This window comes from Tetrao urogallus (genome assembly GCF_951394365.1).
Source record: "Tetrao urogallus genome assembly, chromosome: 1".
NCBI classification, from domain to species: Eukaryota; Metazoa; Chordata; class Aves; order Galliformes; family Phasianidae; genus Tetrao; species Tetrao urogallus.
In genome coordinates, this window is record NC_136813.1 from 62,515,895 (window position 1) to 62,528,151 (window position 12,257).

General features: G+C 52.1%; 1 protein-coding gene across 1 annotated transcript in view; it reads left to right on the forward strand.

The window, feature by feature from the left end:
* Positions 1–7,025: 7,025 nt before the first annotated feature.
* The window catches only part of LONRF2 (LON peptidase N-terminal domain and ring finger 2), a gene marked incomplete at both ends in the record, with an annotated part of 30,604 nt that continues 25,372 nt past the window's right edge, over positions 7,026–12,257 (forward strand). The window contains one exon of the mRNA XM_079549575.1: positions 7,026–7,767. Within this exon, the coding sequence (XP_079405701.1) occupies positions 7,026–7,767 (742 nt within the window). The remainder of the gene's footprint in view (positions 7,768–12,257) is intronic.

A 12,257-nucleotide genomic window follows, 5' to 3' on the forward strand; every position in this document is an offset into this window, starting at 1 on the left:
TCCTTCAGGTCCTTCTACTCTCTTCTCTGCAAACAGAAACCTCCCTTGATCTCCTCCATCACTTCAATCAACTCTACTCAGGCTTTTTGGTTTCTGAGATGCTGAGCTTTCTCTAGCAGAAGCCAGGGCAGGCAGGCCATTTCCCTGATGGAGGAACCCCTAACCGCATGAGCTTGCTCTTCATCTCAGCACTTTCTTCTGGAAAAATTCAGCACATTGCTTTTCATCTCTGGGCAGCAAGCACACCTTCTCAGCTGAGGCCTTTGGAGCCAGGTCCCTGTTCCAGTTCCCCAGCGACCATACTGTAATCTGTCTTGAACATGCATTTCCACAGCATGGCCTGCTGAGTGGAAAAACAGAAGGCTCTGACTCAGAAATGCCCTGATTTGGAAAGGTTGATGGCCGCACCCCATGGAACAGAATGGCTGACCTTTGCTGGAGCAGCTGCTCTGCTACAGTGACCCAAAAGCGATATTTAGTCAAAATATGAAAAGCCACTATGGTCTCCTTCCAATGTTGCCTCGGCCAAAGAAGAAGAAAAACAAAAAAAAGGACAAACACTCATTGTTCAGGAGGTGGAAACTTGCCTTGCCCCGTCCGCTCTTAACTGGCAAAGAATAACAGACATTATTTCACTATGTTCTCTCCAGTTTGTATCTCTCAACCTGCTGTGTGTTTTGTAGCCCACAAAACTTTGATGACCAGGTATGACATTTGGAGCTCTCTAATGTTTGAGCTGATTGTAGCGCTGAAGATCAAGTTGACCAGTGCTCATCCTGAATGGCCTATAAGGAATCACAGCAGAATCGTAGCATAGACTCCGCTGTTCCTGGAGTAGAGACATGAAGAAGGAGATCAGAAGTTTCCAAGGGGGAAGAAGACCTTGTGCTCCTCTCCAATTGCAGGAATGCAATTGGTTTTCTGCCTCAGCACCACCAGATCTTCATAATGGTTTTTCCATCTGACCCACATTTATTTTTGTAAGCACGGTGTCTGGGTGTTTCGGGAAAATGTGTCATATGCTGACTCACAGTAAAGAAGTGATCAAAAAAGGACAAGAAATTTTCTGTTAGGCAAAGCAGTGGTGTCCCAAGCATGTACCTAACTGATGTTATCCACCTTCCTCATGCTGGATTGCAAACAACCAAAAGCTGGGGAAAGAAATTCATGTTTGAGATTGACTGTGCCTGGGGACCTCACATGGAAGCCACTGTACTGCTAATTAATGAGGATAGATCCTGGGTCTCAGAATACAAACTGCAGGAAACCATGGCCATGGGATGTTCGAGCATAGCACCATGGCATCTTTCTCCAGACTCCTAGAAAATTTGTGCCAAATGGTCTCAAAGAAGGCTTTCTGGTGTGCAGCATCACACCAACACTGTCAAACAACAGGGGAATTCTTTATGAAATGGGGGCAAAATGCTATGTTTCAAGGGTACTTTTTCTGCTAATGTCCTCCAGGAATCAAGGTGTCTCTCAGCGAAAAAATACCACGTGAAAAGAGGGAGGTAAAAATATTCACATTCAAAAGTTGTGTGAGATCATCTGAGAAGAGAATTACGGAAAAATCAGGAGAGGGAGTAATATGCTGATCCTGTCTGTGGTTCCGGGGCAGCTCTGCTGCCTGAGAGCTGTTTGTGCAGCAGGGATGGGAGAAATCCCAGAAGGCATCAGATATCCCCTGTGTGCATGGGGAGCCACACTGTGACATCTTCTGGGAACACTCACGTAAGAACACCCACGCTGAGATCTTGGCACACAAAGGGACTCGAGGTGGCACCGAATGTGATGTGCTAGCCTGCTTTTTCAAACAAGTTGGATGCTGGGTGCCAAAAGGGTCCCTTGCCATGGTGCGCTATCTCACTTTGCTTCAGGGTGTGTTGGCGTGCTGCAAGACTGGTGGCAGCACTTTCCACCCCAATGGTGTGGGCCATTAGCAGGATCCAGGTGCTGCTGCCTTGAAGCATGTGTAGCAGACCATAGCAGTGAGTGTTGGGCTGCGTGAAGCCCTGTTTCAACAGGGACTGTAACACAGATGTAAACATTTTTGCCTCAAGTTTTCTTGCAGGACCCCCTCAAGTTCAGTGAGGAAATGTGTCCTATTTATCCAGTGGTGGAGATTGCAACCACAGGACTGTAGATTGTACTGCCACAGGCATCATCCTTCACCACCCATTAGAAGGTGGGCACTGATTGAAGAGCCCTCACACCCTTTAAGAGTTGCTTGCTCTGCACAGGAGCAACGTGAAGGGAATCCAGTAGTATACTTCAACTAATTGACTCCTTCTGCATCATCAGATGTGCTAATGATTTGTTGGACAGTTATCGAGCTGTTTAATCTTCAGCCCATGCAGGATGTAGTTAGGAATAATATATTTTGTACACTATCCATGTGTGTCACACTGCAAGGACAGGATCCATCTCCCCACTGGGATGTTGCAAGGAAGGAGGAAAGCCTCCAAAAACAGTCTTAGCTCCTATGACTCACAGCATCTGGGTTAAAGGTGTTAAACTTCTGCTGGGGGCAAGGGTAAAATCTTAATTATGTTAATATTAATAGATTTTAGCTAGCACCTTTTTCATGACTGCAGTACCCTATACTTTTGCTACAAGAATGAGGCTTCTGCAAAAAAGGCTTTCTTTTTAAAAAGTAAAACAGTACTATTTCTATCTCATCTAGGGTAAATTCACTAAACCAACAAAGAATCTGGTAATAATAATCATCATACGGTGACCTTTTCTTTTGAAAGCTGGAAAGTTTTTGATAAATGAGGCAGTGATTAGGGAAAGAAAAGCAGTGCAGCACTGGCTAGAAGAATTGGGTTCTGTACTCTGCTGTGGGTTTTATGTGTGCCAAAGTATAAGTCATTTAAAGCATGCCTTGGGAGAGGGATTGCTAATTGTACGGCTCTTATTCAGAGTGCTCATGCTAAGGCCTAAACTCTAAACTCCTGGTGTTCACATTCAATTGCAGCTCAAGCAAAGCTGTGCTTCTGTCAGTCTGTGTATCTGACAAATGATCTTTGGAAATCTCAAGCACTAAGTACACAGGATCGAGTGCCCTGAGTTAGTGCCTGCTCTGAACTTGGTACCTCACCTTTCCACATTACAGGGGGCAGTATGAATCCCTTATGACTCCTGTGACTGAAAATGTAGATGTGAGAGTATCTGTGAAGTACTCCAACATAGTACTCCAACATAGTAGCCCTAAATTTTATAGTAAAACACATAGGAAAATGTGTTACTGCAGCACAGTATGACTATTACAAATCAATAGGTGTGAGGGACTGGGACCTCACTGGGAAGCCTATCAATGGAGCATCTTCTTCCCCGTGTCTTATAGAGAAAACAATAGGGGATAAATTAAAAAAAAATGTAACGTAAAGGTAAAGGAGGTAAAAGGTAAGGTAAAGGAGATGTAAAAGTGACAAATTAAATAAGCAAACATAGCCTTAATTACGCTGTATGCTAATTTTAGTATGTTTGACTTTACAACTTCAGTAACATTTTAGCACGGTGGCAATATCTGTGCACTGATTATATCCTCACACGCCTTTCTAATTAAGCTATTCCAAAACAGTTACAGACAGATCTCCTCCACAGGAACATCAAAACAAACTGGAGTTTAACACTTCAAACTATCTTGGAATAGAAATGTGCTAGAGGAATTGAATATGCCCTCCCGATATGTAAATGCTCTCATTTCCAAGCTGCTTCCTCCCCTCCTTTCCCCTTCAAGTATAATTCTACCCTGGAGGGAAATCTTGGGCCTCAGGAAGAAGCTGAGAATTAGGCTGCAAACTTAAAGGAAACCCAATGTCAACCGTGAAGTGTTTATCAGTGACTCAGAGGAGTGAGCACCCAGAATTCTCCCTTGGGAAAACAGATGGACTTCTGTGACTTGATTTAGTGGCATCAGGCTACCCTGGGTGGAAATACACCAATCACGGGAACAATAACGCTGCTGTCCAGGGGCATCTCTAACAAAATGCCACACAGTGTGGGGTGAGGAGCGTTTTTTTAAGTTGAGGAAGCTGGGAAAAATTTTGCCCTGAATACAAGTGCAGATTCTTCATCTCCTGCAGGAGGCAACGCTTCTAAGCTACAGCTTTTCTGCTGATGAAAACTGTAATTTAGTAGTGGTGTTTTGATCAGTTTACAGAGGGTTTGTGAGAAGTCCACTCAGCTCTGTGGCTGTTGCAATCTGTCACTCTCGGCTCATAAACCACAAAGAAGAAGCCATAAACTGCATGGCCGTGTCACAGGGCACCCATTCCAAGGGAACTCTTGGCAGGTCTTTCCTACATCATGTACCCTGACCTCTGTTAAACAACCTGGGAACTACCAACTATCCCAATGAGAAGCATGAGTTTTTTAATTATAGACTATTGTTAGTTTTGCTGTAGTTTTTCACGCTCCGTTCCTTCTTGTTTCACAGGATATCAGTCCTACCTGCTAAGCAATAACAGGCACCTAGATGAGTGCTTCACCTCCACTCCCACTGTGCATCCTCTGTTGCCGTCCTGCAAGCAGCAGCTCATTTTGCTGTCATTTTTCATGCAATCATGGAATCATTAGGGCTGGAAAAGACCCCTCAGATCATCTAGTCCGACCTTCAGCCCACCCCCACCGTGCCCACTGACCATGAGGTAACTTTGTCCCCTTGCAAATAGCTGCCTTTGGAAAACCAGAGGCTGCATACCAGTACCATATCAGTAATGCTGCTAAATAAAGCAGTTCCCTCCTTTGAGGAAAGGTGCTGCTGCAGTGCCTGCTGATTGCTCATGAGCAGAGGACAGCGGCCACCCAGCAGGCTGCAGCATGCACAGCAGCATGCTGGCTGCCCATCTGGCCCCACTTGATATTGCTGGCTGAGCTGGTGCCACCATGCTGCACTGTCATGCAGTGAAGAAAAGACTGTCACGCAGCAGCTGGGACACGTGGGGTGAAACAACGTGGCCGGACGTGCTCACCTGCTGCCTGCTTTGACAGGAGGGCTGCAGGGAGGTTCCCAGCATGAACTGGATGGGGCAATCGGCAAAAATGCTGCTGCTTTTCATCAGGGTCCCAGGAAGCAGAGGTGGGGTGGCTCAAGGGGCGAGCCCAAATTTACTTATCCTTCCGTGTTCCTGAGACCTGGCTTTGATGTAGAGGGGCAGAACCAGGCATATTTGTTCTGTCTTTTATGAATAATGGCCTCAGCATACTTTGATAACATAGCAATGGGACTGATGCCATCTTATCTCCAAGTGACGATGCCAAGAAATGAAATCATAGAATCACTGAGGTTGGAAAACACGTCATGTACTCCAACCATCAGTCCACCCCCACCATGCCCTCTCACATCCGTCGGTGCCACATCCACACAGTTCTTGAACACCTCCAAGGATGGTGACTGCACCATCTCCCTGGGCAGCCTGTGCCACTGCCTTACCGCTCTGAGAAGATGATTTTTCTAACATCCAGACTGGACCTCCCCTGACACAACTTAAGGCTGTCATCTGTCATCCTATCACTGGTTAAATGGAAGAAGAGGCTGACCCCACCACACCAAAACCTCCTTTCAGGTAGTGGTAGTTATAGAGAGCAATAAGGTCTCCCCTGAGCCTCCTCTTTTCCAGACTGAACAATCCCAGTTCCCTCAGCCACTCCCCACAAGACTTATACTCCAGACCCCTCACAGCTTCACTGCCCTTCCCTGAACACGTTTCAGGGTCTTGATGTCTTTCTTGTATTAAGGGGCCCAAAATTGAACATAGTACTCAAGGTAAGGCCAGTGCTGAGTACAGATGGACAATCACTTCCCTGCTCCTGCTGACTGTACTATTTCTGACACAAGCCAGGATGCCATTGGCCTTCTTGGCCACCTGACCACACTGCTGGCTCATGTTTAGCCAGCTATTAACTAATGCCCCCCAGAATGATGAATTAGTAGCACAGCGTGGAGGTCATTTTTCGGATGGTAACCTTGAGCCCAGGAGGTAAGCACCAGGCCAATCATCATTGCTCAGAAAACCATCACCAGCAACATTAAGTATTCAGAGAGGGCAAGGCCAATAGGCAGTGGGGCTGCAGACCAAAGCCATGTGTGGAGAGGCGGTGACAGGTCCCCACCCGGGCCTTGTGGCCTCACAGAAGGCAGAAACCACAGCAACCTCCCTGCTGCAGCTGCAGCTCAACTGGAAACGGTGCTGCTCCTCGTGCTGCCAGGCTCCCGTTCCTCAGAATGGTTTGTTTACAGCCGTGTCTAAAATAAACGTTGCCTACATTTTCTTCTTCTTCTTCTTTTTTTTTTTTTTTTACTCCTGTTATTCCTGCGGAGCAAGTTGGATTCCTTTCTGACTCACGCATGATTAACTAACTTCCAGCTGCATTATCTTTATTGTTGCTGCCGATGCGCCAGCCAGCACTCAGCACGAAGCGTAGACCCCAAGCTGCGTTGGCAGGGCTGCCGCTTACAGAAAAGGATTTTTTCTGAGAGCCGGGGCTCGGCGATTTATTGTTATTATTTTATTTTTTTTTCTTTTTCATTATTTTTTTCTTCAGGCCAACACACGTGCTCGGCTCTCTCGGGAAGCGGAGCGCACTCTTCCCCTGCGCAGCCGCCCCACGCCGGGCGTTACACCGAGCCCAGCCCGTGCAGAGCGCGGCTCCCCGCGGCGGGCAGCCCAGCCCCGGGACTCGGGCCTGAGGGCCGGCGGTTAAGGCCGAAGCAGCCCCAGGGCCCGGCACCGGGAAGCAGGAAAGGGAAGGAAGAGGCCGAGCCCACCGGGAGCCGCGCGGCAACGGACGGGCACCCGGGCGCCGCCCGGCCGGGCCGCCCCTCGCGGGCCATCGCCGCGGGCCTCCCCCGCCTCCGGCCGTCCGCCGCCCGGGAGCCGCCCCCCGCCGCCGCGGCGCGGCCCGCCCCCGGCCCGCCCTCCCTTCCCGTCGCCGTCCCCTCCCAGGAAGGAGCCGGAGTCGGCGGCGCCGCGGGCCCGGCATGGAGTAGGGCGGCCCGGGGCCGTGCGGCGCCGCGCGGCATGGAGCTGGGCCCGGGGCCCTGCGCGCTGCCCGCCGGGGCCGGCGCCGGGAGCGGTTCGGGCGGCCCGTGCGCCGAGATGCTGCAGGTGGCCGAGGAGGCCTTCCGCGGCGGCAACTTCGAGCTGGCGGCCGAGATCTACGGCTCGGAGCTGGCCGAGCTGCCGCAGCCCGAGCGGGGCCTGTGCCTCCGGCGCGCCGACGCGCTGGCGCGGGCCGGCCGCATGGCCGAGGCGCTGGACGCCTACGGCGCGGCGGCGCGGCTGGCGCGGCTGCGGCCCGAGGAGCTGCGGGAGCTGGCCGAGAGCTTGGCTCTCAGCATCCGCGACAAGGAGCTGCGCCTGCCGCCCCCGCCGCTCGGCTCCTCGGGCGGCGGAGCCGAGGGCGAGGCGCTGGGCGACCCGGCCTGCTGCCGTCCGCCGGAGCTCTTTGCCTGCCCGCTGTGCCGGCGGCTGCTGTGCGAGCCCGTCACCCTGCACTGCGGGCACACCCACTGCCGCCGCTGCGCCGAGCCCGGGGACTGCGGCCGCTGCCACCGGGCGCGCCGCCCCGCCGAGCCCTCCGCCGCCCAGCCTCAGCCGCCCGCAGCCCGGCCGCGGGTCAACGTGGTGCTGGGCAACCTGCTGCAGAAGTGGTTCGGCGCCGAGAGCCGGGCGCGGCGGCTGCGCGCCGAGGGGGACGAGCTGCGGGAGCGGCAGGAGCTGCCCGCCGCGTTGGAGAAGTACGACCAGGCGCTGGAGATGGGTGAGCGGCGGCTCGGGGGGGCGCGGCCGGGGACGGGGGAGCCCGGCGGGATGGGAGTGCCGGGAGGGGCCGCTCGGGGGGCCGGGAGCGGGAAGGAGTTCCGGCCGCAAGTTTGGAGAACGAGCCCTCCCCGCTGTCGCCCGGCGGGGAGCTGCTATTTTTGTCCCGCGGTTATTTTCGTCCCCGCTCGGAAGGTGTCTCGCGTTGAGCCGCCTGCAGTCGATGACTCATTATGCACCATTTCTAGAAAATCCCCTCTCGTGTTTGTGGGGGAACCGTATTCCACGGCAGCGTGCGCGGCCGCGTCGGCGTCCGGCTGCGGCGTGGCCCCGTGGCTGGTGGCTGCTATCCGCGGGCGTTCTGTGCGTGCCGCTGCGCTTCCAGCCAGACGCGGCCATCGAAAGCGCTCAGCAACGTATAAATAGGTGGGAAGGCTCGGATTGTTTTTGTCTCAACGCCGTGTCAGGATAAATCAGCGTTGTGACTTGTGGAGAGCATCAGCCCGTGTTTTGAATGTAACCTCTTTAGACAATTTCACCTCCTTAGGTTTGTTTGTGCGTGGCGTTCTCGGAGGAGCGGGGGTTTAAATGAAGGGCCCCGCGGACGGGGGGCAGCCCTGGTTGCCTGTGGGAGGTGGGTCCTCTGCATTGCCTCGTAGTAGCACGGTGTATGGGCGTAGGCATGGGGCTGGGAGCTGGGATCCCTGCACAGCCCCCCCGCCATAGACGTCTTGCTTTGGTGGGGGAGGAAGGAGAGCCAGCCACCGCCGTGGCGTTACGGGGGCGAAATCCTGCGGGCAAATCTGACTGAGACGAATGAAACATGAAGAAAGCGGCATTCCTCCTCAGCAGAGGAGCTCCTTCCCTCCTTTGAACAGAACCACGTCCCTCACCCCCACCTTCCGTTGTCTCAGTGAGGGGCTGAGGCACTTGGCTTTGTTCTGCACTGTTGCTATGCCTGGATGCGGGCTTCTTCCTCGCCACAGCTCTTGGTTGACAGTGGGAAACCGAGGGCTGCGTGCAGCACGACTGGTCTGGCTGCTCGTGGCTCCTCCACAGCCTGCATTCTCAGTAAAACTATTACATGGTTTAGCTGAAGTAATCTCTGGTAAAGTAGGGCAGGACGGAGAGCTTGGGAAGGAAGGTGAAGCAGAGGGAGGGGAGAGGCTCAATGTAGGTCACAGGGAGTTTTTAGCAAGGCAGCCTCAAAAAAAAAAAAAAAATTCCCAAAAAATAGCTGCGGATGCAGGAGAGGGAGGTGTGGCAACAGCGTGCTTCGTGCTGCTCTGTGCGTGGTGGCCCAGGGGGACGCAGCGTGCCTGTCCCTGCAGCACGTCCTCCAGCCCTGGCTGCGTGCCTCAGGGTCCTGAGGTAATGCCATCACCGTGACTTATCCCTGTGAGAATAGCAGCAGGCACCTTGCTGGCTTTCAGAATCCTAACACCAGGGGTAACTGCCCATTTGCAGATCCAGATCCCTCCTGAAGAAGGGCAGCCCCCTTAGCCCGCAAAGCTGCAGCCTCCCCTTGTGTCCCCTCAGGCTGTGGTTGGGCCTAGGCCAAGTTGCCATCAGAGCCCTGGGGGTCCTAAGCTTCCATGACTGGTGCCACCTCTTCTACCTCCATTGCTGCTGGGAGTCATGGCAGCGGGGATCTGCATGGCTTTTCAGAAACAGGAGTGGAGGCAGAAGGGCACGTGGATTATATGTGTCCTTTGATGAGGAAGACTCCAGGCCTCTTGGTCTGCAGCTCATTGCTCACTGATTTTACTCCTGTTTCCCTGCAACACGTGGCTGGGTGTGACATTTGTAACATTAAAGCAGGTCTTCCTTTAGCAGTTGGGTCTTCCTGTGGCTTCTTGTCATCTGATCTGCACTTTGATCCTTGGGGTGCTTCAAGTGTGCTGTAGTTGTCTTCTTCCCAGCAGGATCTGGAGTGCCTGCTCCTCATTTCAGATAGGAGAAGATAACCTGCACACCTTTAAGATGGTGGCTGTTTCCAGTGGAACTAGTCAGTCTTGCTGAATCTTAGTCCTCACCTCAGATATTTTTGTCCTTCTGTCCTTACCTATCAGGTTTGCAGTGCCCCCACTGCTTCTGTCTTTGTTCTGAAGGATTCTGTTGGCAGTTCTATTAACATTTTTGAGGAAACTGGCTTTATGCTTTGAACCTCCTGGCCCTCTTGAGAAGGCCACAGTTTGGTCATCTCCAGTGCTTACACAAAGCGGCTGCTGCTTTCACTGCCGCAGACATTGGAATAGGTCTCTGTTGTTGCAAGGTATCTAATTACAGTTTCTTCAAAGCAAGCACGTGTCTGGCCACTTGAAAGGAAGCATTTGTTTCCAGCTGGATCACGCTCAGTGCCAAGCTTTGTGCCGCTCAGCCATCACAACATTCAGCATTGCCATTTGGGCAAAACCCAGCACTCTGGCTGCTCCTCAGGCACACTAGGTGGGGGTACCAGAGGTGGGTTTCCTCCCTGCCACCCCTCAGTTTTTTTCTCTGCTCTTGCTGGTCTTGTGGACATGCACAAAACTGTCTGGGAGCAGTACAGGTGTGTGTATGTGTGTGTGCGTGCACTCAGAGACTGAGGGTGGCTGGATTTCAGTGACAAACGAGCAGGTATTTTGCAGATGTTCTTTTGAATGTATCGGTTTTATTTTTGTCCTTCCAGAGAACAAATTGTAATTACAGAGGTAGCAGGTGGCTGTCTCTTAAGACTAAAGATAACAAGTAAGGCTTTACCCAGGTAGGGTGCCTAACTCTGCAGGGCCAAAGACTGCATCATAGTGGGGAAGGGACTTGGCAACGCTGTTTATTCTTGGAGAGCAGTATTTATCAAAAAATAGTCTGTCTCGTGCAGACCAGGCACAGGAGCTCATTGCACATTTAGTGCTGTAGTCTGCTGGCATTAAAATTAGATTCAGCATGGATCTGAAGGAGACTGTGCTCTTCTCAGGGTGAGAGCATGCTAGTAAGCAAATAAACACAGAGACCGTAAGGGGATTTGGGTACTGGTGACTCATTCCTTCAGCTGCCGATCCTCTGTGCCTTTCTTTCTATTGAGGCAGCCTATTAGTATCTCATGCCTTTCCTGTAAATAAGCCTACACATTTCTGCTCAGAGTGTGTGCTGCCTCCTGCATCAGCTTCAGCAAAACTAGGTTTCTTCTGGGGGATTGCTGATGCACATCCATTCAGATTACCCAGCTTCTTTGTTTTTATCCACCTCAAGGGGCTCAGAATAAGACTATAGGAGATTGCTGAGGCTGAAGACCATGGTGGAGTTAAGGATGGGTTAGTGTGGGTAGAAGGGGGTTTTTTCTTCCCAAGCATATATAGAGGGCCACCTTGCCCACACATCTCCATTTCCAGTGGATAAAGGGCCAAAAGAGAGGAGGAGGTAAGTTCAGATGGAGTCTGCCAATAGTGTTGAAGGTAGTGCTGGGAGGAGTGCTGCTGTGGGTGCCTTGTGTTGCCACTTCCAACTCTGGGGTGGAAACTAGCATGCTGGCCCTGAGAGATGGGGTGGCATTTGGAGCATGGTTATAAACAAAACTAGGTGCTCTCCTGGGCTTTGGTGGTGGGAAGAGGCTCAGCCTCTCTTGAGTGAACTTCGGGGAGAGAGGTTTCTTCTCCCTTCTTTTCCTCTCAGTGGAGGTTCACCAGAAATTGGCCCAATCCAAAAGAAGACTTAATGCAGCCACTCAGCAGTAATTTGTTTTGTGGTAAAGCCATTCATGGAAACTTATTTGACGCCCAATGAATTCTCCCTTAATTCAATTACAGGGGGAGAAGCAAGCTGGGAGGCAGTGGAAGAGTGGCTTAAAGGGAGACTCAGGCTCATGCGGATAATATCTCAGGCAAGCTGTGCCTGTTCTCCAGCAGCCATAGCCTTTTAGGACAGCTATTGAGTGCTAGGCCCTGCACCTCTACCTTGTGCACTGCTTAAGTAGTAGACTGTAGTTCGCGTGCTGCACTGTGTTCTCTCTGCCTGCACAGAGCATCAAAGGTGCAAGCCGTCTTGGCCTTCTTGGAATCACAATGATAGGATATCCCAATTTGGAGAGGACCCACATGGGCAACTGAGTCCAGTTCTTGACTCCACGTGGCACCACCCAAAATCCAAACCCTATGTCTGAGAGCTGTGACCAAACGCTCCTTGAATTCCAGCACTGGGTGCCGTGCCCACAGCCCTGTGCATCCCATTCCACGCCCACTGCCCTGTGGTGCAGCCCCTTTCCCTGACCCCCAGCTGCCCTCCCCTGACAGCTCCATGCCGTTCCCTCGGGCCCTGTCGCTGTCACACAGAGCAGAGCTCAGCGCTGCCCCTCCGCTCCCTGTGAGGAGCTGCAGCCGCCATCAGGCCTCCCATCAACCTCCTCTTGTCCCGTTGCATCACCCCTCTTATGTATAATTATGTTTCTTCACGTGAGTGTTTTTGCATCTGAATTCAGTTGTGTTACACTCTGTACCCTTCCCCCTCCCCGTAGTT